The sequence below is a fragment of the Osmia bicornis genome, chromosome 11 (assembly GCF_907164935.1).
Source record: "Osmia bicornis bicornis chromosome 11, iOsmBic2.1, whole genome shotgun sequence".
In the NCBI taxonomy this organism is placed as follows: domain Eukaryota; kingdom Metazoa; phylum Arthropoda; class Insecta; order Hymenoptera; family Megachilidae; genus Osmia; species Osmia bicornis.
The window spans coordinates 1,939,508-1,963,966 of record NC_060226.1 but is presented as its reverse complement, the minus strand read 5'-3'; the positions used below and the strand labels follow the sequence as shown (position 1 = coordinate 1,963,966).

The following is a 24,459-nucleotide window of genomic DNA, read 5'->3' as shown; positions in this document are numbered from 1 at the left end:
GGAAATTTTAAAAATTAAAGTAGAAATCTTTTCATGGTGCGCAAAATGTAATCGACCAATCGATCGGAAATGAAAAATAGGAAGTTCGATTGATCGATATGGAAACGTTTGTGATACAGAATGACAGTTCTATGGACAAGTAGTATATGAATAAGAACTTATTCTGCTGTCAATTAATCCACGTGATAATCGAAAATTTATGGTTAATTTTTTTATTTTTGTGTTTCATTTTCTTCGACGTGACTCAGAACATTCTTGTCGTCCCATTTTTCTCGAATGTCACAGCTGCATCTCGTAGATAATGAAGGAAGACCGATTTGTAAAAATATATGCGCTGACTAAAGACACCTAATGCAAACTAATTTGTAACGCGGAATGACTTATCTGCCGTGGGAGGCTTATTAAATAATTGAAAATGTCATACAAGTAACGTGACAATCGACCAACGTTTAACATTCTTTGTCTAAATTTATTTTCGACAAGTAGTTGACAGAAAATTCCAAAATTACGTCGTACATTTTTTTCAACGGATACCATTAATGGAATTGTATTTAACCAGTTGGATAGAAATGTTTATTAAATGACCATACGATCATTGTAACTAATACGTACGACGCAATGGAAAAATTTGCTGTTGATTTAGACAAAGTTCTGGACGATTTCGAGTTTAATGAAGGTGAGAATTATCCTTCATTTTTTAATTTTTCTCTTAATAGGTAATTTCGTGACTTTTGATACAATTTCAAACAGTTTTTCATGAAAACCGTTGGTTATAACTATATTATGAAATGATACATTTTTATTCAATTGATACATTTTATAAAATTTTCCTTGAATAAACTGTGTATTTTAAATAGATTATTGATACAATGAATGTCTTTCAGATTGTGCAGAGCAAATAGCGTCTGTTAATTCTTCAGCAAACAATGCGTCATCGTCTACAGTTAAATGTAATTTGGAACCTTCAAATTTAAAATCCTACAATTATCTCTTAATAGATTCTAAAAATACTAACAAGGAATTGGATATTGTATCAACTTCGGAAAGACATAAGGATACACAGCAGATAAATGCAAGAAGTAAATCTATAAGCGAAAAGGATGCGATTCCTGACAGTCTTGAGTATAGTAAAGAAGAAACAACAATAGAAGGCACAGAAGGTGTAAATCAATTTTATACACAAGATTACATAAGTGACAGTAAAGTGATACAAAAACAGTCTGTACCATCTTATGATTCCGAACAAGTTCCTTCAATGGTATACAATGACATATCGCAAAAATTATTGCAAAAGCAACAAAATGATAGTAACAGTCCAAAGATTGACAATAGGTATGGTAAAAAATTGAATCAGTGTAATCTAAAGCCCAGTGTTAGTAATGTCTTTAGCAGTTTGAATGAATATATAAATGCACCACCTGGAAGTTCAGATTGTATCCATTCTGTATTGAATGAACAGAAAGTGCATTCTAATTTAGAGTCTAAAACTGCTTATCATGGTAATGAGGTATCTAACTTTGTTCAGAACTCCATTAAAGATAGCGATAAGAGCGTAGTGTTTAATGAAACAGCTGATGCAACTAGTGTAACTAGAGAATCGTCTGTTTCAAGTCATGAAGATGGGTCTGTATCATTAGAAGCACCTATTACGTGTGAGAATGATATTAAAGAGGACCCTAACATTCATGCGATAAGTTTTGATGAAATAAAAAATGAGGAAGAGCTTCTGAAAGAAGTTTCATTGAACCAAATACACACTGAATTGAGTAATAAAGCAGAAGCTGTATATAAAGCACATTCTGATAGTGTACAAGAAGATAGCAATATTGGAAGCCAAGAAAATGATTCTATACCTGAGAGTACTTACAATCAAAGTCATCAGTATGAAAGTAATTCTACATTGGAGTTAGAAGAAAATGAAATAAAATTAAATGTGGGAGACTCTGATTCATCTGATCAACATGGGAACAGTTTAAATGTAGCAGATAAGCCAATTGGATTTAGTAACATTGAGAATTTATCAGAAGATGAGTTAACCAAATATTTAATAGAATTAGAGGGGGAGGAAAAATTAAATGTGGAATGTAAGAAACATGAAAATGTTTCAGTGCACAAATCACATGAAATTACGTTAGAAGATACAATACACAATATTCTTCCAGATCAAATGGACGAGGGTAAAACTGTAGAGTATGTCTCGAAAGATTTAATTGTAGAATCTCCTGAAACGACAGAAAAAGAATTCAGCCATGAAGCCGACATTTCAGTAACTGATGATGAAAAAGAAGAAATGTTAACTAATGTAATAGAAAAACAAAATTCACAATTCACTGATGAATTAGAAGATGGTAATATAAGTAACAAAGAAGTCAAATCATTGCAGACCATTAAAGATGATAATATGATACATGAAAACACTAGTGTAACTTCAGAAAATGAATGTTTGCCTAATGCAAAAAATGTTAAAGTTAGTCAGGAACACTGTATGTATAATTTAAATATTAATCAGGGGTCACTCAGTAATGGTAAAACTGATATTCACTTAAAAGCCCAGAAGGAAAATCCTCCACAATACAGTCAAGCTTGTGAATTGAAAATCCAAGGTGACGTTGATAATGTTTCTGAAGAGAAACATGTAATGATACCTGAGATAACTATGTTAAATGATAAAACAAGAAATTGCGATGATATTATGTCTACATCTATGGAAGCATCCACAAGACTAAATGTAAGTGATAGCAGTGGTGAATCAGAGAAGCCAGTACGTCCTCAAACCTTAGACATTGTTTTAACTAATAATACCAATGAACATCAAATAGCGGGTTCTACAAGTGATACACCGTCAGCTCATGTGCAATCAAATGTTGATGGTACTAAAGAAGATCAAGGATCTTCACCAGATATTTTAGATAATTCTATACCAGAAACTAATTCCATTTTGGGGAAGCAACCTCCATTTTGGGTGCCTGACAGTGATGCACCTAGCTGTATGTTGTGTGATGTAAAGTTTACAGTAATGAAAAGACGGCATCATTGTCGCGCGTGCGGAAAAGTGTTATGTAGCAAATGTTGTAATATGAAGTATAAATTAGAATATCAAGGAAACATTAATTCACGAGTTTGTGTTTCTTGTTATCAGCTTCTTACAAAAGGTAACTAAGACGAATGGAGATATCATTTAAAATATCAAATAGTTATTTTATATAAAATTAAATTTTTCGTTTTCAGCTGAATCAGAGCAAAGTATAGGAGAATGGTCCTCTGGTTACTCTACCTGTGTAAATAATAATGATATTAATTCACCCCAGGTATGTTAAATACATACTATTTTGTACAAGTTTGCTGTGTATCTTTTGTGCATATAAATCCATTAATTCTGTTAGAGAGAGTTAACATTTCATGACCTTGTGTGCCCATGCAATATAAAACAATCGTAGCTGTTTGCAATTACTGAATGCCTGATTAGATTCTTATTCAATATACATATTTAATGACTTTCTGTTTTTTTATTAATTTTTATACCTAATTATTTTTTCACATAGCCTATTCTTATTTTAGTGAAAGTAAATTTAAACGAACCATTATTTTACTTAATCTAAATGTTAGCAATAAGTTTAGTAATCACCTATAACACCTTGTTGAATACTTCTTTCTTGTTTAAGAAACTGAATCTTCAAGATTTTGATTAGTAGAGTGTTATGAAAAATGATAACAGTACGTTTTACCTATTTGCATTATGTTTCTGATACGTTATAGATATTTCTTGTTTCGTTTGTCATGTATCAATTGTGCATTGCAAATGTAAAGCATGTTTTTTAACTGTAGCATTTTTTGTAAAAAATTACTTGCCTGCTTTGTATATTAATTGTAGTAACTGTCCAGTAAGCACAGAATAATTTTCTTGATTGGAAGTGATTTTGATTTAATTAATTAAATATAATGATTTAAGGGATATTATACTGTTCCATACATATAATCTGTGTTTGCTGGATAAAGAAATAAACGTGAATGTTAGGAGTATTCGACAAATGGTTATAGGGGAGACAGCCTAATCCAAATAATCCCATGGAGTACTGTTCAACTATACCACCCTTGCAACAGTTAGCTGGCGGATTACCACCACCACCCACTGTTATGGTACCTGTTGGAGTTCTCAAAAGGGAAGGTGGTACAAAAAGTCGGCCTGAAGTTTCAAAGTCGGTCATGTTCAGTGATGGTAGGTAAAATTTTCCATACAACAATAATTCTACTAACACATTGTTGACTGGTAATTTTACACAGAAACTATCTCATGTCACCGACTATTATTTTATGTCCTGGGTTTCATAGACTGAAATAGATAATGCAAGTGCAAACACGAGTTAACTCGTGACCAGTCAACAATGTACTAATATACGATGCTTAGATTTATTCAAAAGCTTAAGAATAAATAAATATTTTGATTTTTGAATATTTCATAAACATTGAAATTGATTTATAATAAAGTTTGTTTGCCAGGCGTAATATGCTACGGGAAATTTTGAAGCATTTTATAATTACACATGTAATTAACATGTAATATTACACAATTGCATCTTTGTGCAATAACACTACATTTTGATTTCTACTTTAACACACCTTACTGCATTTTTAGTTTTTTGAGTTGAAGTTACACTCCCATATCCAGTATGATTTTTTCATTTATTTTATACCCATAAAACGTTTAACCCTGTCACTGGACCTGCTCCCTCCTGTTTGTTTTGGTTTTATGCACCTCTAACTAAAACACAGGAATAAGGCCTGGCTGTGACCTGACAGAATTAGACATGTCCTGGGATTTGAAACCACCCTACCGGAAGTCAGGAAACAAGAGGATACCAACACCTGGATCCTCTGCACCAAATACTTCAGCTAAACGGCAGAACTTGCCGCGTTTGGATCCAGCCACTGAAAGTTACGTGCCACAGGATCCTAATGTCCTTCCACCAACTGTAACGATACATAAAGGGCGTAAGTAATAATACTGCTTACGATACATCAAACCTGTGTTAATACTATATGGATTTTCATTTAACAAAACAGAAGTATCTTATCATGCTGTAACGGACGAGGGTCTTCTGTATAGAACACTGAAAAATGAATGTGAGCCACCTATCATGTTCGCAATTAACCGGAATCTCTATGCTTGTGTTAAAATATTGGCTTGTAAGTATAAATTGAAATACAGTAAAACCTTGATAAGTCGTCACTCAAGGGACTGAGAAATTTTGACGAGTTAAACAGAGTAAAAACCATGTAAATTTTAAAATGACGACTTATAGAGGTTTTACTGTACTTGGAATGTTAAGTTTAAAAGAAATATTAATCAGTTCAATCTTATAGTAAATTGTTGTATAAATAAAACGTGTTGGAACATCACATCAAAAGGACTGGCTTGCGTTGGACAGGACGAAGTTATATTATTAGTGGAAGTTTTACCTGATGAAACCAAGATACCAAAAGATCTGCTCATCTTCATTAATCAATTGTACCTAGAAGCTATTAAAGGTTCTTTAATTTTGCTTACAGTTTATTCTAATTGCATTATAATTTATTTATTTGATGTGCAATTGTAATCTTAATGTAGGTAATACTGTATCCGAGTTGGGATTCTCAGTGTGCCAGGGAGGCAATCTGTTAGGTTCTCGAGAGCATGCAGGATTTTTGTTCATTCGTCAAACCCTACAGTGCTTACAAAAAATTGTATTACCTCCTGCTCCGTTCTTGTTTGGTCTTCTAGTTCACAGGTTTGTTTTATCGAAAGTTCAATTAACGATTATGAATTATAATTTGTCTCTTCTCAATTTTTAGATGGGAAACTCCATGGGCGAAGGTATTTCCGTTACGTCTTGTTTTACGCCTTGGAGCAGAGTATCGTTACTATCCCTGTCCCTTATTTTCTGTTCGGTTTCGAGACGCGTTGTACTTTGAAATCGGACATACGGTTATGAAAGTGTTGGCAGATTTCAGAAACTTTGGATACACGTTACCAGGTGTAAGAGGATTGACCATTCATTTAAGAAATAGAATGACTGATGTAATGTTTCCAAAGAATCGCTACGATCAAGTGATCAAAGGGTTAAATAATTCAAACGATCATGTATTAGCATACGCCTCAAACTTCAGCATAGCTGCCGATTCGCATTTAGTTTGTATTCAAACCAATACAGGTGATGAAAGCAGTTACCAAACACAAGCGATAAGTATAAATAATAAACCAAGAACGGGTGTGTATTTCATTGATACTGAATATAGGAAAGAATTGATTATAACGTATAATTATTTTTTTTATTAATTCTAAATCTTTGACTTAGTGACGGGTACAAGTTTCATCGTCATTAACGGAGCATTGAAGTCATCAATGGGTCTTTCAGCAAAGTCAAGTATAGTAGAGGATGGGTTAATGGTAGAGATAATGCCAGAAAAAATGGAAGCCTTAAAAGCTGCACTAAAAAATATGCAAGATTTTTCAATTGGATGCGGTCGGCAAGGAGCACTCGAACCGGATGAAACGGTGAATATAAAATGGGTCGATAATGATTTGCAATTCAACTTAGGGTAAATATCGTTCTAGTTATTTTGGCTCTACAGATTGATTGATTTTAGAGTTAAAATGTCGTTTTATTTCATTCTAGAGTTAAAAGTCCCATTGATGGACAGCAAATGGATGGTATTCCATCGATTAGGGTACATAATGGTACCGATTATAAAGGAACGAGTAGGTTTATTCGTTGGACGGAAGTATTTATTATTAAGGTGTGTTCAAATATTGGTTTAATTTTCTGTAATTTTAAATTATATGCTTTTCAAATTATTTTTGTTTTTTAAAGTCTGATGATCATCCAAATGGCGTTCACGACCCAGTGGATATAAATAAATTATCGGGAAATATAGCAAAGGCAACATGTACAGCTTTAGTGAAGTTGCTGGATCTTCTGGCTAATGCTGGCTTAACCAAACTTGGTGTGCGAACAACCGTTCATCCTGATAATGTAGGTTATAATTATAAGTTTTAATTATGATGCTCGTCTAAATAATACAATTTCTTCTAAGAAAATGAAATTATAATTATGTTATAAATATTAGGTGGGTTATGAAGCGGGTAGCGAAGGTATGAAACTACCGCCAATCTACATGAACAGTTTGGACAACGAGCTAATTCAAGTCCTGCATAAAGCAGCACAAAGCAGTCAGGATACACACACTGTGCTTGAATTGATTTTTTATATACTTGACGATTGAAACTTGGATTCGTTTTGTTAACCGTTTTAATATAAAGGCCGCGTTGTTTGTATGCTCGAAATGTATGTACAATTTACAGACTCGTGGAGCTATTGAAATAGATCTTTTGAAATGAGAAGAGGATATTTTCTAACCAAGTACTAATCTATAAAAGCCACGCGTATATTGTAAAGTATATGGAATCATGTTCAAGCACATTATTCAGCAAGGAAAACATTGTGAATTTAAAGTTAAGTAATTTCAATTGTCTTTAAGTTATATTAGCTTTTATCCTATGGTTTCTGAAACTCACTTATTTATATCTTCTATTGGGAGAAATAGATACTACATGTTTTGTATGTCGCATGTAGGTATAAATTTTATAAAGAAGAAGCCTAGATAAGAAAATGTGCGCCACAAATCAAAATCAAATACCCTTATTTGTTATTGTGTAAATATATTTGTTTTATTGTTACTTGTGGTATCTGAAAAATAATTTCTTATTATATTTTACCTTACACTTGCTTGTTAGCGTGCTTTGCCAATTCTAAGGTTTTTGTATGGATTTGGTACTTCAAAGCTGATAGTTATTGATATGAATTTCAACTCATTCAACATTCTAGTAAACGAGAAGAAACTTATTATGATATTTATAACATGTGTGAATAAGTTCTGTGTAGTTGCTAATAATAGTCTGTACATATGTATAAAAGCTAAATATTATATCTAACCTATCGTAACTGTATAGATTTCGTTTCTTGAAAAGATTAATAATAATTAATATATACAAAAATTTCTCTTACTTGATACATGTACATTTTTGCAAATTTCATTTTGTATGTACAATTTCAACGTGTTTATGTTTTAACTACTTTATAATCATGTTAAATTACATCTTGTTGAAAAAATACTGCAGGGAAGCTGAAATATCAGAGAAATATGTGGATAAACAAGAATAATACCAAGAATTTACAATAAGAACATTTAGTTACAGCTTTTGAACTTGTAGTCAGTATGATCATCAACACGTAAATGTATATATTTGTTATTAAAAATGTAAAAAACGAAATCCATGTATTTTAAGAATGCAGAATCTTACTTTTTATTGCTTGCATTGTAATATATGTAAACATAAATTTATATGCTAAAAGATTGCGAACACAGTTTGTAATGTTTATTTTACTCTTTTGAAAATTGTTTAAAACAATGAACCAAATATACAAATTAAGTATAACATCAGTAAATTGTTTTGACTGCAAAAATTTATATACAATAGATCTAGAATATTTAAGTTATTAGTATAACATACAGTTCAAACTGAGAGACAAGCCAAAATTTGTAATTCAACGAACATCTGAGATTTCAGTAAATAAAAGAGTTCTGTAGGAGAATGCTTTGTATATTTTAAATAATTCATTGTATTATTCTTACTTACTAATCTTACTTTTAACTTCGTGGTTATACACACGGTGGATGAAAATATATGAATAGAGGAATTAAATAATAACGTCGAAGGTCGAAAGCTGACTAAACGTAAACATAACACAACTGGATATGTTGGCGGGTGCCTGGTATTATTTTCTCGTGAAAAATACTATAAAACGAACGAAAACTCGTCGTATAAGAGGTATGGTCTCTTATTAAACGAATAATATAATGTTCAGATATTTAATTTAAAATGAGGCGCGTAAAAAATCAAGTGATAAAAAAAATAACTAGTAGAAATGTGTATCGTGTTCTCTGATGCACTTGAAAGTCGAAGACATCGAAGAATCCTAAGTACCCTTATTTTCTTACAAAAAATCTTAAAATAATCCTGCTAGGAAATGAAATTGTTGAAATGGAGATATATTCGTGCCTAATTTTCTGCAAATAAATTTTAATAAGCTGTTCAAGTACGTTTTAGCATTGACAGCTGATATGGTATGATCATGGCGGAATCTACGAAGAAGGCAGAAGATGATAAAGTTAAGTGTAAAATTTTAATTGTTGGCGCTGGTATGGCCGGATTATCGGCCGCAAATCACTTGCTAAAAAATCACGAAACTGATTTTTTGATTGTCGAAGCGCGAGGCCGGATAGGTGGTCGGATCGTTGCCATAAAACTCGGTAAATTTTTACTTAACCTATTTCCAAATTTTGTTAATAATCAATAAGCATTCGATTACTCAGTTTAGTTTTTGATCGTAATCACAGAAATCTATTACTTCTTCTAATGAATATTTTATATGTTAGAATTGAATGCCAAAAATTTATTGTGTTTCAGTTAAGATTCTAATTTAAAATTAAACTGTAAATAGAGTATGATAGGCTATGATATGATATGCTTTTTAATACAGGCAATGAGAAGGTAGAATTAGGAGCAAACTGGATTCATGGAGTATTAGGAAATCCAATGTTTGAATTAGCAATGGCAAATGGATTAATAAATATCGTACGTGTACCAAGGCCTCATAAAGTAGTAGCAGCTATGGAAGATGGAAAACAATTGCCTTTTCCAGTTTTACAAGAAATTTATGAAGCTTATGTATGTTTTCTAAGACGGTGCGAAGAGTACTTTCTAAGCTCTTATAGCCCTCCAGATGGTATAACCAGTGTTGGAGCACACGTAGCACTGGAAGCTGAAATTTATTTATCCTCGTTACCAGTTGAAGAAAGAAAAATTAGACAACTATTGTTTGATTGTTTACTTAAAAGAGAGACCTGTATTACTGGCTGTGATAGCATGGAAGATGTTGATCTCTTGGAAATGGGCTCTTACGCAGAACTTCAGGGTGGAAATATTAGTCTTCCAGATGGATACAGTGCAATATTGGAACCAGTTGCAAAACACATACCAAAAACTAGCATTTTAACTAGACACGTAGTTACTAAAATAAGGTAAAGAAAAATTGACATTCCTTACATTTTAAGAAGCTTGAAGAAAATCAATTTTTATTTTCATAGAATATTAATTATAGGTGGCAAAGAAAGAAATGCGCGGACAATGCAAATAACGATAATAATACACCCAATAATACAAATACATGTATCGAAATACAATGTGGAAATGGAAAAAACAATCCTAGCAGAACAAGTAATTTGTACATTGCCATTAGGAGTACTTAAGGAAAATGCTAAAGATATATTTGAACCGCCTCTACCAAATTACAAACTTGAAGCCATAGATAGACTTCTGTTTGGTACTGTAGATAAAATATTTTTGGAATATGAGAGACCATTTTTGAATCCTGGTGTATCTGAAGTTATGCTTTTGTGGGATGACAGAGGATTGACAGAAGAGGAGAAACAAGATGTTAGTAAAACGTGGTTTAGGAAGATATATTCTTTTACGAAAATTTCAGAAACTTTGTTGTTGGGATGGATATCAGGAAAGGCTGCTGAATATATGGAGAAGTTAAGTGGTGCAGAAGTCGCAGATGTATGCACATCAATATTGAGAAGATTTCTTAACGACCCATTTGTGCCGGCACCAAAGAATTGTTTGCACACGTCGTGGCATTCACAGCCGTATACGCGCGGTTCCTACACTGCTATGGCTGTTGGAGCAAGTCAATTAGATATTAATCGTTTAGCTGAGCCTATATTTCAAGAGGATGATCCTACAAAAATTGCTGTAGCATTTGCAGGTGAACATACACATTCTTCCTTTTATAGTACTGTACATGGAGCATATTTAACTGGCCGAACCGCTGCCCAAGCACTTCTAGAATCGCAAAAGAATGAGAAAAATTTGTTGAGTCTCAGTTGTGAAGACACAAGCGATCTCAGTTCGTGGATACAAGGAATTTCCTTGAACTAAACATTGAAATTGTTCTTTGTCGACGTTTACACATTATTGAGCACAATTTATTACCGAGGTACGAACAATATTTTACACACTGTCGAGATCGATAACAATTGTGATTTATAGGTGTTTAGTATTAAGCGAAACGTATAAACTATTTTAATTTTGTAAATACTATAGCGAATTGTTTATATTATGTACATAACAATGCCTGTTTGAAATTTTAAGACTTTATAAACGTGTATTTGTCAATTTTAAATACTATCATACCTTTCTGAATAATCAGGGAAGGAATGATAATTTGAAATTGTATTGCAAAACGAAACTTCATTTTATGGGGTCACCTAACATTTAATACAGAAGTTTTTGATATATATTCAATGCCATCGAAAGTGCTTTTTATCAAACAAATTAATAGCTATTAATTCAGACGTCCGTGATTATTAGCTATCGTATTAAATAATGAAAATATATTTGCTGTCGCATTTACATTTGTAAAATAACGAGGGATGTTAGGTTAACATGGTCTCAGTTTTAAAGAAATGGCATCAAACATTTATGTTTGCATAGAAAATATAGCAATGTTAGTTGCTATGCATATAGAAGAAATAGAATTTGCAAAGTTTTGCAAAAATTTCCTAATCACAGCTTTTTACATTTGTATTTCCTCTTTCCAGTATGTTTTTTACTTTGAAGTATTATAACAAAGTGCATTTTATCTAGTCATATTGTGTTAAGCATTTTAATTATACGTGCGTAAAACCATGATCAATTTGCAATAAATCCAATAACAGTTTACTGCGTAGATCATTTTTGCATATCTTTTTGAAATTAAGACAATAGAGTAGGTGACCAAATAAATAAATAGAAGTGTCCTTTATGTTTAAAAAGTGACAGAAATTTTTGCAATATTACTGTTTTAATACTTTTTCAAAGTTCTTTTGTAGTATATACATTTCAAATTTCCAAGATTCCAGATAGATTTATTTTTTTGTAACTGCCACTTACGATTAACTCATGGAAACACGCAAATTGAAATGTAATTGATAAAGCAAATAGAAATAAATTATGCACAGACAGTATTAGAATTGAAATAAACAGTTTTCAATAGGTATCTTCAACAATTATTTCATGTTCTAAGTTCACCTGAATACCTCCTACAAGATGGAGAGAAGGAACAAATGATGTTAAATATTAAAGAAAAATTGGTGTCTAAAAATTACAAAATCTATTATTTTCAATCATGTTACAAAAGCACATTTTCACTGTGATAAGAATTATTTTGTTAGCACAATAGTGATGGTATATCATTTGCTGAAATAAAACGGCTGAAAAGTTCAAGTATTTCAGACATTTGTTTAGAAGTAAGCAATAAATTTATTGTTATTGTCAGTTTGTACATTTATTGTACAAATAAATATTATACAGCATATTTTTAAGCAACTATGGCATTACTTAATTACGTACAGGTACATAAATTCTACTCAGAATTTGATTACAAAGTGTAACTGTACATCAATTCACAAGATTAATTATGATAATACAAACAATTGTTTGAATCATGCCTTAACTTTAAACACATCCCATAACTTGGGTTGCTGTTGGGCAATATGGTATTAGTTAGCTTTCCCTAAATTGATATATATTGTTGAAAGTTAATAAACATTACATTGTATTATCGCAATTAAGACACTAATTACTTCATCACAAATTAGTTAGAGTGCCAGGCATTAAGAAGATTTGATTATTATTTCAAAAGGGTTAAGTAAAAAATTTAAAAAGAAAGGATAAAAAAGTTAATGTATTGATAAATTTTGTATAGAACTGTGACATAAGAAAAAGCTAACTTATAGTTCTGAACCTCTTAGCAATTCATTCATAGCCATTCACTACATACAACTAATTTTACAGAATATAAAATAAAAAATTTGTTAATCAAATTCAATCCGGCTGTTAATCATTAATATTATTAGTTTTATAAAAAGAAAAAGCATGACAATATAAAGAATCAAATTAGCTGGTTGAAAAAATAAACAATATAATGCTTCCTAAATGTGCCATAATGTGTAGTATCCCAAATAATATTTGAATCAAAATTTTCCTAAAACTTTATTCAATTATTATATGTGTGTACAAGCTCTGAATATTAATTATTATTTTGTATTGTTTTCGTATTTGTATACATAAGTATACAATTGTTCAATTTTCTTCTGCAGTGAAGTCTCATAAATGTTTTTAAAAAAGAATTAAAAAGAATATGTCAATGTTACTGCAAAGTAAATGTAATATAGTACTTAATTATCTTTCAACTTAATTAACTTAAGTTATACCTATATAAAGTGTAATATAGCAAATAAATTAAAAATACAAATTGACTATCCAGTTACATTCACTGCATGCACCAATGTAACTGTATAAAGGAATATATATATAATCGTTTAGTATTTCTGTTAGAGAGTAATAAAATACATTTCTTTACTTTCTAGTTATTAGTTGAACACTTTCTGTCTAGTGCAGTGAGGTATTTCAAATACCATAATATTTTTATAATTTCTACAAGATATTACTAGCATGAAACAACTTCTCTTCTGCATCTCTTTATAAGCATACAAATCTAATGAAAATTGAACACATTTATAATTATTTTGTATTTAAAAATTAATTAGAAGATGACTTTACAACTTTCTGGTCTAAAATTTAGGCTCTAAATGCTTTATTATTAAGTTTTACTTATGTCAATTTATGTTAACTGAATTATATTGCACTAACAGTAAATTATACTATCATAGGTCATACTGTAGCAATGGAAGACAAAGATTAAAATACGGATCATAGTTTAGTATGCACAGCTATCATTGGTACTAATATTGTGCCTAAATCAACCATGTACAATTGGATTGTACACATCTCAAGTATATTACTAGAAATCGTGTGTTATTTTAATTTAAAAAATGTTGTTGGAATCAAATATTTGCATTGCAACTTTGATTAAAGTATCTCTTCCCTTTCTTTACCTCAAGTTCGCAAGAAGAGAATGATGTTTCGTCATGAATAAATTCAAAAATAACAAGATAAAAAAAAAGATAAAAAAACACTTTTAGAATAAATTAGAACACTTGGGCAGTAATATGTTCATTGTACATGTAAAGGCGTATAACATTATACATGTAATGTTACTTCAAGAATAGAAGATTTTCAAAATTCCTCCTAATTAACCAGCTATACTGAAACTTAGAAGATTCAGACAACAATTGTGTTTTATGGAAATGTTATCATAAATTTAACAAAACTTGGAAACCAAATCTAAGAGTTAGCAACTTATCATACAACCAACTGAACACGACCATTAAAACATGATCAGATCCTTCGATTAGCTTTTTATCCTAATTGAACGAAGCTGGAATTAGATTAAGTTAAATATAAAACATTCCTTTCCTCAGAACATCGTAAAACAATCAACAAAATCACTTCTTGAGTAGCTACACGAGGTACCAGCGTTACTGCTGAATATATTATTATGCTTACAGAGTTTCGTCTTCGTTCAATAAATTTCAAGTTATCCTGGGAATGTGTAACATTTAACTGTCGAAGAAGAAAGCGAACGCGCAACGTTTCGGCTATCGTGACAAGTGAATTCTAACAATTAATACCGATCTCAATCTCATATAGATGTTGTTGTATGATGATCTGCACCATTCTGGGTCTGCGTGTTATGTGATAACGATGCAAGCTCATTTCTACTCAGATGGTTCACGATTCCAGCCCCGAGTGAATCACCCACCACGTTCACCGTTGTTCTAAAGCGGTCTCTGAAAATTCAAAGAACCAAAATACACTATGTCTACCGTTTCTTTTTTTCATCAACCTGCGAAGAGAGGAAGATATATCGCACAGTGCTTATGATGAAGATAGAAACTTACAGCAACCAATCAACAGCAATAACCAGGAAGACATCATCAGCTGGGAGACGAACAGTATCCAGCACCATCACCATTGTCACAAGACCTGCTTGAGGAATTCCAGCTGCTCCAATACTTGCAGCAGTTGCTGTGATACTGGAACGAATACCATAATATATTATTTTCATCCTACTATCTTATATCTTCGGTATTGTTTCATTTACCTCACTGCTACCAGCTGACCAAAGGTGAGGCTAACTTGTCGTACTTGAGCAATGAAAATCGCAGCTACAGCTTCGTATAGAGCAGTGCCATCCATGTTAATGGTAGCGCCAATGGGCAAAACGAATCTGGTAATCCGAGGATCAATGTTGTTTCTCTCTTCCAGACAATTAATAGCGATTGGAAGGGTAGCAGAACTGGATGATGTACCGAAGGCAGTGACCAACGCTTGTGCCATGTTGGATATGTACACGTATGGATTCTTCTTCGTTAAGACAAAGTAGAGAATCGGTAGAACTATGAAACCGTGTATGCAGAGACCGATCAAGACGGTGAGGAAATACATTCCAAGCTGAGCAACGACTTCGTCTAATGATTGCATCTCTGTAATCTTTGCACCTACCAAGAAGAAGACACCTATGGGTGACAACCTGCAGAAGGAAATTATAGTAGATTATGTTTATCTTCTGAAGTCATTTGAAAAGAAAAACTCCAAGTATGCGTTTACCAAATCACCCAGTGAGTAATCAACATCATTGCACTAGATAGTGACTCAAAGAAATGAAGCAGTGGTTTTCCTTGTTGCTCCATTTTTCCTAGGGTGATACCTAGAACTGTAGCAAAGACAACTAAACCCATGATGTTGGTCCCAGAGACGCTCTTTTGTACTAGCTCCCAGTTGTCCATGTCAACTATGTTAAACAATTAAAATCATAGATATGATGATGGACTGGCTATAATATAATGGATGGATTCTACACATATATACATGTTCATCTTCACCTGAACTGGCGTTTTGGGGTTTCTGAATTTCAGTTCTATGCTGAGAGATACAAGCCTCCACTAGATTCGGAGGAAACATATTCCGCACCAGATCCATCAAAGTATCAACAGTGGACACGTTCTGTGAATGTTCTTTCGTTTTGATATCCGGGTTGTTTCCTACCCCCGGCTGTATCGTGACTACCAAAATGATTCCTGAAAGGATTGTTCAAGATAGTTACAAGACGCATCGATCAAATTATCAGAAAATCGAGCTGCAAGCATCCACCGACCTAGAATGACAGCGCTAATAGTGGTCACCATGTAGTAAACGATAGCACGAGCACCAATCCTGCCACTGAGTGATAAATCAAGAGATCCTATAGCCGAGACTAAACTGGATATGATCAATGGCAAGATCAAACTCTTCAGCATCCTCAGAAACAGATCTCCAATGTAATTGATGTACATAATCTCGCGTTTTGTCCATCCTTGTGTCCGCATGTTTCTCAGGATGATACCAAGGATTACACCGCCGACCACACCACCAACGGTGAGCATAGTCAGTGAGTTGTGCCTCAAACATGCCTGAACCTTCTCTCTCTTAGTTTTTGGCCTCTTGTTTGGATCCTGGGGATAGTAGGACGTTCGTTCTACAATCTTGCATTGGGGGTCTGCTCCTGATAAGGGAGATCTGAAAAATTAATACAAGGATGTGTTGTAATAGGAATCCATAGGTTCACCTTGACATAAATTCCACGATTATCATCGATGCAAATAAACGGTCACCTAGAAAAACAAAATTCTAGGAAAAGAATCTATCGTTCCAAAAGCGAACGATTTAAACTTCCAAGGGGTTAATTACGAGAGTTAATCCTTTAACGGTGTTAACGAGTAGCGGCTCGTAACTCGGTCACTTTGACGCCAGTTAGAAAAAACGATTCTGTTGAACCAAGATATTGCGTTAGAATCATTGAGATCGCTAGGAGTAGAAAAAACGGTGGCCTTAACATCTTGCTCTCTTACATATTCAACGAATGTTCCTTGTTTTCAATTAGTGTTGCAAAGTATCGTTCCTCTTCATTTCGTCTAAAGGTGTGAAACTGTAGAATTTAATTTATTTAATTGAAATTGAAATTATAGCAGAACTTCATCAGACCTGTTTACGATGCAGAAACTTCTGCTTACTAGATACATTAAGTCATCGCTTATTTATAGTTTTCGTATGATTTTCTTGGTAAAGAATTCTCCTTTTTTTTGTCGTGGGTTGAAATAGTCCAACATGTTACTTCTTTGGCCATCAACATTCGCGAAACAACGTTTACGTAAGGTACACAAATAGTACCACAGGATTTTTAATGGGGCACTGTTTGAGCCATGTGAAAGGTTGAAGGCCTTGAATATTTAATACGTCCATTGATGAAGAGGACACGTGGTGGTGTAGTAATCATTTGCGAAAAGAAAAAGTAACATTGATTTTCAAAGGGATAAACGTTATTTATCAGATGCAATTAGTAAAGCACCGAGCGTTTTGTGCTACGTGCACAGGAAAGCACGATGATTGACAATGACTTTGCCCAGGTCTATTATTATATCCCAGCGCGTCTTGATTCAGGCGTGTGCGAATAACGGTTGAATCTAATCAACTGGCTTAACACCTTTACTATTACATTAATAACAGAAGATGGCAGATATGAAATTGAATTATTCATATCTTTAGTAATTAGGGTTTCAACGTGTTAACATTCTGAAGTGAAAGGATTCTCTTTCAAAGATTAATCTCCAATTAATCATCGACGATATTTATCAGTTTGTAACTGATTGCTTCTCGACCAACAAGGGTCAGTAGTCTTCGTTATGATTTAATTGAGTCTTTATCAGCGACCTCGGATTAAGTAGGCCTCAAGAGAGACGATCCATGTCTTGAAAGTTTGGTTGATGACCTTCCTCTGAGATATGTTGTCTTTCGAGACAGAATCATCGGCAGGTTTTATTAGCTTGACAGAAACACATTTAACGTTTCGAAATTTCTACACGTCCAATGATTTGCTCTCGTACCGTGCGAAAGGCTTGCTTTGCAATCTTCTTTTCCGTTGGTGTGACGAATATTTTTAACAAATTGGATTAATCTTAAGTGGCTCCAGCAACCCAATTATCAAATTGTGCCTTTTCACGGTACGTCTCTCGACGTACGCCCAATTCATTCGCTTATTTCGGCTACTCGACTGGTGTCAAACGTTTTCTGTGAGTTTCAGTTAAGATTATTTTCAGTCGAAACCTTAGCTTCCTGATATAATTGAAGAAATTGAAACGCAGTCTTTTATGAATACGATACAACGGTGACATTGAGTCACGCAAATTCTTGGTGCATTTCGTAATTGTATCTTTTCTCGCAAATTCATTAATCAAACACGACGATGCAAGTGAGTTACACGGTTTAAAAGGAGAAACTTTATCTGCCTAGTAATGTCATCTTAATAAATCCGCGTTTCACTTTTGTACTATGAATTAATAATTAATTAATTAAGTCTTACCAGGTACGTTAACGAACACCAACACTTGTTACTATTAACACGCTGAGTGCCATGGAGGTCACCTACCGGTGTCACAAATTACACATACTTAAATAATTAAAAGAAAATAATAGAAAAATATTATTCTACGAATAATGTAAAATAGCAAAAACAAAGCTGAAAATTTGAAAATTAACTATTCCTATGCTTAATAATAATTAGAGCTTCGATACGTCCCATAAGAAATCTTCATTTTCACCGTGGCAGTCAACGTGTTAAAAGAATCTTCGTCAACAAAATTCCAAGAGATAACGAAAGAGAAAAAGAGGTTTAGATGTACGTACAATTCAGTGGCAACTTCCATGATGTACGTATCGTATAACTGGCGTGCGTTTGCCCGGTCCTCGTGTCCTGATGAAAGACGATGGTCACCCGTTCGCTCAGAGTATCACTTCCGGTGAACCGGAAGCGGCTGGTGCGTCGCGCCCCGACGAGGAAGGGAAGGCGGCGTGGAACGAGCAGGAGAGGTCAAGTGGCACGAAAGGGATCGGCAACTGTTGATCCGATGATCACCGACAGAAAGGCGTCTTTGTCGCTTAGAAATGTAAATGTCTTTCAAGCTGATCACAGGTGATCTGAACCCCTTAAAGTGTAGCTCTATCCGCTGTTCCAAAGGACACCGCTTACATCCGGAAGTCGGTATGCAATCTCAGGCAGCAAGCACATCTGTGTAAAAGTAAGAAACAGACAAAGGATCGTAAGCACAGGTGAGAGACGAAAGGAAAAGTTCTGTTAACGAAGATAATCGTGTACGTACGCGTCGAACGTTGCTGGATGTACTTGCCAGTCCAGAAGAGGATGTGTGCTGATAGAGCTCTCAATCTGTGCCACCTTGGGTGGTACGATTAGCTATGGCGATCCCCCTACGACGATCTCTTCCTGCCGTACTGGCCTATCATCGTCAGATACATTACAAATACACCGTAACTACGACCCCATCGGGAGAGCACCGGCTTTTATGCGTCTATTGTTTGTCGGTTGTCCTACTCTCTCTTTCTATCTCCTCTCTGATCACCTCTGCCCTTACTCCGATATCATACACGCACCGATCCCTTCCTTCCGACTTCCACTAAATCCTCTTCCTCCGGTGTGTCCCTTGCACGGACCCGATAGCCGTTCGAAGCTGATGATTGCACGCGTGGACCTCGCTCGAGGATTATTTTTTATCTTGAGGATTTCTTTCGATCTGCGAAAGAAAAAAGTAAAAGAAGTTAGTGTTAAGATTTACCCTGGGTGTACTGTTACTTTACTTTGAATAAAGGGACTATGGATTTAATTTTGACCATTTAATGGTGGACCATTGTACTTTAGAATTAATCAAAGTTTAAGCTTCAATTTGATGCACCATACATGGTATTTTGCAATAATTTTCTGTCATGAAATCGTGTCAGAGAAATCAGCTACGATGATACCCTGATTTCTTTGGCACGTTGTAAGCAAAGATAATCTTGTTTTCGGTAGGCGTTTCGAAAGTAGGAAGGAAGTAGTAATGCTCGCTGGTGTTCCTCGTTGACCGGAAGGGTCGAGATGGGTCAAGTTTATAATTGATTAGAGAGTCGGGTCGTGCGCTGAATTCAATAAAGAACGAGCGCTTATGAATTCGCAGACTGTACGGAAAGAATCCTAGGATTCCCTTCGGATACGCTAAACGTGGATTTGATCCTCGATGAAAAAATGGCACGAATGTGGATATTAAAGTGTCGCAAATAGAACACTTTTATCGTTGCGTGTCGAGAGGAAGAAAGCTTTAATTCTGCTCCTGTTATCTAGAGCATTGAGAGTGTTCTTTCCTCCACGAAACTTGAATCTGACTGCGTCCCATTTGCGAGAGAAACGTATCGTAAAATGCTCCTTCTTTTTGATAGAAATTTATCAGCATACCGGTTCCATTTCGTTGGCAGACAGAATGGGAGTTATGGTACCTGTGGGCAATGATTTATGGTCAGGAATCAAGGAAATAAGTAAAACCAAGGAAAACTGGAAGAAGTAAGAAAAATGAATTATTATCTCCCTATTGTCTTCTAACACTCGTCGCTATAACAGAACAATTACACGATGGGGCGTGAAGAGAAACACGGCTCGCAACGCGTTAACCAATTATTCATTCACGCGAACTTGTCTCACCTATACTCGCATAGTTTACTTTGCATATTTGTTAAGCGATCATAAATTTCAAATGGCTCGAAGCCAAAATATGCAAAACAAAGCTGCGGCTTCCTATTCAAAGGATAATTTGATACGTTTTCAAGAAGTTATAGGTAACATTGATTTTTCAATCTAAATGAATTTTAATTCAACATTTTCATCGTATAACGGACACGTAAATTGGCCTTAACATGTCGCGGGTTTAAAGTGTTGAACGATAATGTTCATTCATTTATACTAGATAAAATATCCCCACAACCACAAATTACCGGCGATTTAATGAACTATTATAGAAGCTAATCGTGACGCAATCAGATGATGATATACAAGGAACGATGGGTTCGATACGTGGGCGGAAACTTTGGATGTCCTTTGTCATTGATTCCTTTTTTTTTAAATCTAACATTTGGAGAGTTGAGGGAATTAAATTATCTGTTTTTCTAAATTTAAATGAACAATCGTGATAATCACAGAAGTTTCAGTTTGCGAAAATTGTCATTAATAATTTGCTTCTTCATTTTTAGCACAAGATCAAAGGGTGCTCTTTGAATTTTTTATTAGCGAGTTAATCAAACGTTTAACCAGGTAAATGGGCTACTTTTGCTCCCTACTCTTCGCTCATTACATGCAATTATATTGCTAAATTGCTTGCCCTATATAATATTCAATTAACCCTCGTGTTAATAACCGAAATGTTCACGATTGATCTGTACTGATTTTATAATATTCCAACAATCGATTACTATTTTACAATTTGTAAACGAAGATAACTCGTACCCAGGACGATTATTCAGCATCTAATTTACTAATATTTATTAAAAACCTGAATTATCTTCAATTGTAAGAATGATTATAGATTTAACACGGATCTGGTCAGCGATTACACGGCCTCAATTTAAGAATTGTCTCAGTCTTATCAAAAAAACGTAAGATAAACGAATCTAAACCTTGAAGGTCACAAAATAAGTGTAACTGTTCTTCTAGTATCTACTGCTTGCTATTCCATTAATTTATTCCAGTAACGGGACCGTGATGTAAGAATTGTAAAAAGTACAGTAAAACCTCGATAGGTCGTCACTCAAGGGACCGAAAAATTTTGACGACTTAAGCGGAGTAAAAACCATGTAAATTTTAAAATGACAACTTATCGGGAGTGACGACTTATAGAGGTTTTACTGTATTTGCCAGAAACCCGATCTCTCCTCTGTAAATAAGAAATTTGCTTATTACATTTCTAAGAGCAAAACCTTAATAAGTATCATTGATATTATTGAATTACTTAAAAAAGACAAGCTCGATGAGAAATGTGTATAAAATAGAGAAGACATTGGCGCGTGTAAGATCACTCCCATGAAACTCAATCGCTCTCGGCATACAGTTTGCGCGATTCGCGAATAACAAAATCAGCGAGTACGTTAGCGTAGTATACAAATAATTACGATTCAAGAACGCAATTACATTCTTATGCAACGCTGATGTAAACGATGTTGATCGTGACGCACTAGTTGCTGTAGGCATTGTGAAGAATCAAAAAAGGGAAATAGAAAAATTGTACAATAGGTGCTACTCGTACTCCCATTTTCCTTGATCTTTCAACTGATCTAGATCAAATTTTCCAGTTATTTTTTAAGACTCTGCGGAAAATATAAGCTATTTATTAAATGTATAATTATTATTATAATAATAAGAGTTTAGTTAAAAATGTATTGCTTCTTATTTTCGTCTGATTTAAGATAACAAATACAATCTAACAGTGTCAGAAGCAGCAATATTATGTACGAACAAACGACGGAACCCGATAGCAGACTGTTATAGGGAAGTCAGAAATAAGATGCAAGTAATAAACGAGCAAGAAACATGCTGCGACATCAACCTCAAAGGAATACGTTTATTTTCGACCAACCGTCGAATACGTCTATTTCCGACCAATAGCCTTCTATAAATATTGTCGATACTTTGACGAATTGATGTCTATAACTATAACTTAATATGTTCAAAATCGTCGACGCACCTTATGCGTCATGCATCCCCTATCGAATGATGCACCGTATGCGCCTTACGAAGAAATGGACAGGGCCAGCCCTGGGCCTAGGGAAACTAGGCGGCCGCCTAGGGTCCCCCAAGGTCCAGGGTCCAGATAAGACGAGTTTGCGTCTAAGAATGCAAGAAGAGTAATGTTTATTTGAATATTAATCGATGTAAATGAAAATCTAAATTAGTTATACAAGCTTCAATGTTAATTTTATAAATTTTATTTGAGCTACTTTTTTTATGTCATATATGTGAAGGAGCCCTTTCTCGGAGCTCGGCTCAGATCTTCGAAAACTCAGGGCCGGCCTTGGAAATGGATATTTATCGAACATTAGCTGAAAAACTGTTGGAAAAATAAAATCGTACAAAAGTAAGAAACAAATAGGACAAAATAAATAGTTTGTTGCAAAAGAGATGCATAAAGAATTATGTTTGATCTATGATAAAATTAATACGGGATAAAATATGCGTTTGTATAGATGGCATGTTTAAACAGGTAGCAAACAGTGGTTGACGGGTTTTATATCCTTGGCATCTCTCGTAAATTAGGACTCTGTTGACATACATCACATCGAAGCCAAATCGAAGTTTTGATATTTTGTAAAATAATTTTAGTATACGCAAGTGGTTTATGTGTTATATAATTTTTCTAAGTACACACTTTATCTAAATAACCTAGAAAATACAATTTTATTCTTCGTATCTTCGATTCACTAATTGTAACATAATATTTCACGTGTTCCATTATCGCATTACTTAATTATCTGCTCTCTGGTACCGTCAACTATAATCGTCGCAAATGTTGCCGTCCCTGTAATTTGATCGCAGTTTCTATGTAATTGTCAATCATTTAACCGCAAATTTCTTCTTGTAACGTCTTAGAAAAGTCCGAGATAAATTTATCCTTGGTAATTTCTTACCAACAATTGTTCATAACATAAATTACATGATAGATGTAATATGTAATAAGTGAAATTAGATGATTCTCTTCTGTGCTATACATATTTTCATTTTCTACAAGAATCAACTAAAACATTGGTCAGTTGATTTATTTTCTACATCAGAAATCAAAATATTTTGCAAACTTCATTCTAAAAACAATCACGAATTACACATTCTTTTTATAATACGTATAAACAGGATTTAACCTATATTTCAATGGTAATGTTGCTTGTAATTGCACTTTCATTTAATTGTGAATAATTTAATAAGAATGTTTCATTTTTCAAGCACGAATGGAATGCAGTGATGACATTCATGAATGAACTTTTTTTCATTGCAACAAGAATAATGTGTAATTTGTAATAGAAATCGCAGACATTTCGAGACCAGTCGATAATTGGGAAAATCTTCGAACGAGTATCGACAGTTGATGAAAATCGAACTTCACGATTAATTTATCGATCGATAAACTACAATGACATCACTACTTCGATTGTTCGTTGATATATAAAAATGGAGTTTCTCACCTTGAGCAAGTTTGTTGAAAGTCTCTCTTCAATTTCGCGATTTAAACAAAACACTTTGCATGCACAGTAAGTACGCGCCGATTTCGTAGCCGACAAAACGTGTACGAAAATAATTACTTTTACTGCGTCAATTGTAACAGACTGGTTCCAGCTGAAATAATAGGAAAATCAAGAAAGACGTGCAACACGGCGACTCACTGGTTATATCATTGCTTTCGTGTATACCGTACGATGACAGTTGCGGGACTGTGCTACTACTAGGAGTATGTAATTTGAGCCAAACGTTCGAAAAGCGCGCGAGTGGTGGGGAAGTTGAAGGGAAGCAAAAAAGC

General features: G+C 34.0%; 3 protein-coding genes across 6 annotated transcripts; 2 read left to right on the top strand and 1 right to left on the bottom strand.

The window, feature by feature from the left end:
* Window positions 1–141: 141 nt before the first annotated feature.
* On the top strand, window positions 142–7,714 carry LOC114877737 (zinc finger FYVE domain-containing protein 9). Of its 3 annotated transcripts, none has more exons than XM_029190692.2 (13): window positions 142–676; window positions 885–3,152; window positions 3,229–3,308; window positions 4,039–4,216; window positions 4,798–4,989; window positions 5,062–5,184; window positions 5,362–5,526; window positions 5,606–5,765; window positions 5,830–6,245; window positions 6,333–6,576; window positions 6,654–6,774; window positions 6,849–7,010; window positions 7,105–7,714. In XM_029190692.2, exons 1-13 carry the CDS (start codon window positions 619–621, stop codon window positions 7,258–7,260), a joined length of 4,323 nt encoding a protein of 1,440 aa, XP_029046525.1. In that variant the 5' UTR covers window positions 142–618; the 3' UTR covers window positions 7,261–7,714. The 3 variants fall into 3 exon arrangements, with proteins under 3 accessions (XP_029046525.1, XP_029046524.1, XP_029046526.1); XM_029190691.2 differs by having other exon boundaries at window positions 4,771–4,989; XM_029190693.2 differs by having other exon boundaries at window positions 143–676; window positions 4,102–4,216; window positions 4,771–4,989.
* On the bottom strand, window positions 4,880–24,274 carry LOC114877742 (excitatory amino acid transporter 1-like). 2 transcript variants are annotated; one of them, XM_029190700.2, is made up of 10 exons: window positions 24,128–24,274; window positions 19,240–19,668; window positions 18,767–19,148; window positions 16,203–16,603; window positions 15,931–16,125; window positions 15,656–15,839; window positions 15,150–15,578; window positions 14,947–15,081; window positions 14,677–14,835; window positions 4,880–4,968 (listed from the first exon to the last, which is right to left on the bottom strand). In XM_029190700.2, the coding sequence occupies exons 3-9, from the start codon at window positions 18,784–18,786 to the stop codon at window positions 14,688–14,690; spliced, it is 1,512 nt and encodes a 503-aa protein (XP_029046533.1). In that variant the 5' UTR covers window positions 18,787–19,148; window positions 19,240–19,668; window positions 24,128–24,274; the 3' UTR covers window positions 4,880–4,968; window positions 14,677–14,687. The 2 variants fall into 2 exon arrangements, with proteins under 2 accessions (XP_029046533.1, XP_029046532.1); XM_029190699.2 differs by lacking the exon at window positions 4,880–4,968 and having other exon boundaries at window positions 13,117–14,835.
* Window positions 8,684–11,200, top strand: LOC114877741 (peroxisomal N(1)-acetyl-spermine/spermidine oxidase). Its single transcript, XM_029190698.2, is given in 4 exon segments — window positions 8,684–9,348; window positions 9,579–10,119; window positions 10,200–10,293; window positions 10,295–11,200. Coding segments are annotated over 4 exon segments (1,566 nt in total). The 5' UTR covers window positions 8,684–9,164; the 3' UTR covers window positions 11,042–11,200.
* Window positions 24,275–24,459: the final 185 nt, after the last annotated feature.

Bases quoted from the DNA above. Each gene is read 5' to 3' on its own strand.
- LOC114877737 (XM_029190691.2), top strand. From the start codon at position 619: ATGGAAAAATTTGCTGTTGATTTAGACAAAGTTCTGGACGATTTCGAG. The intron at 677-884 runs GTGAGAATTATC...AATGTCTTTCAG, and splicing joins CGATTTCGAGTTTAATGAAG to ATTGTGCAGAGCAAATAGCG. The intron at 4,990-5,061 runs GTAAGTAATAAT...TTAACAAAACAG, and splicing joins TGTAACGATACATAAAGGGC to AAGTATCTTATCATGCTGTA.
- LOC114877742 (XM_029190700.2), bottom strand. From the start codon at position 18,786: ATGGAAGTTGCCACTGAATT. The intron at 15,840-15,930 runs GTGAAGATGAAC...TGTTTAACATAG, and splicing joins ACCCCAAAACGCCAGTTCAG to TTGACATGGACAACTGGGAG. The intron at 15,082-15,149 runs GTAAATGAAACA...TATTCGTTCCAG, and splicing joins GGTCAGCTGGTAGCAGTGAG to TATCACAGCAACTGCTGCAA.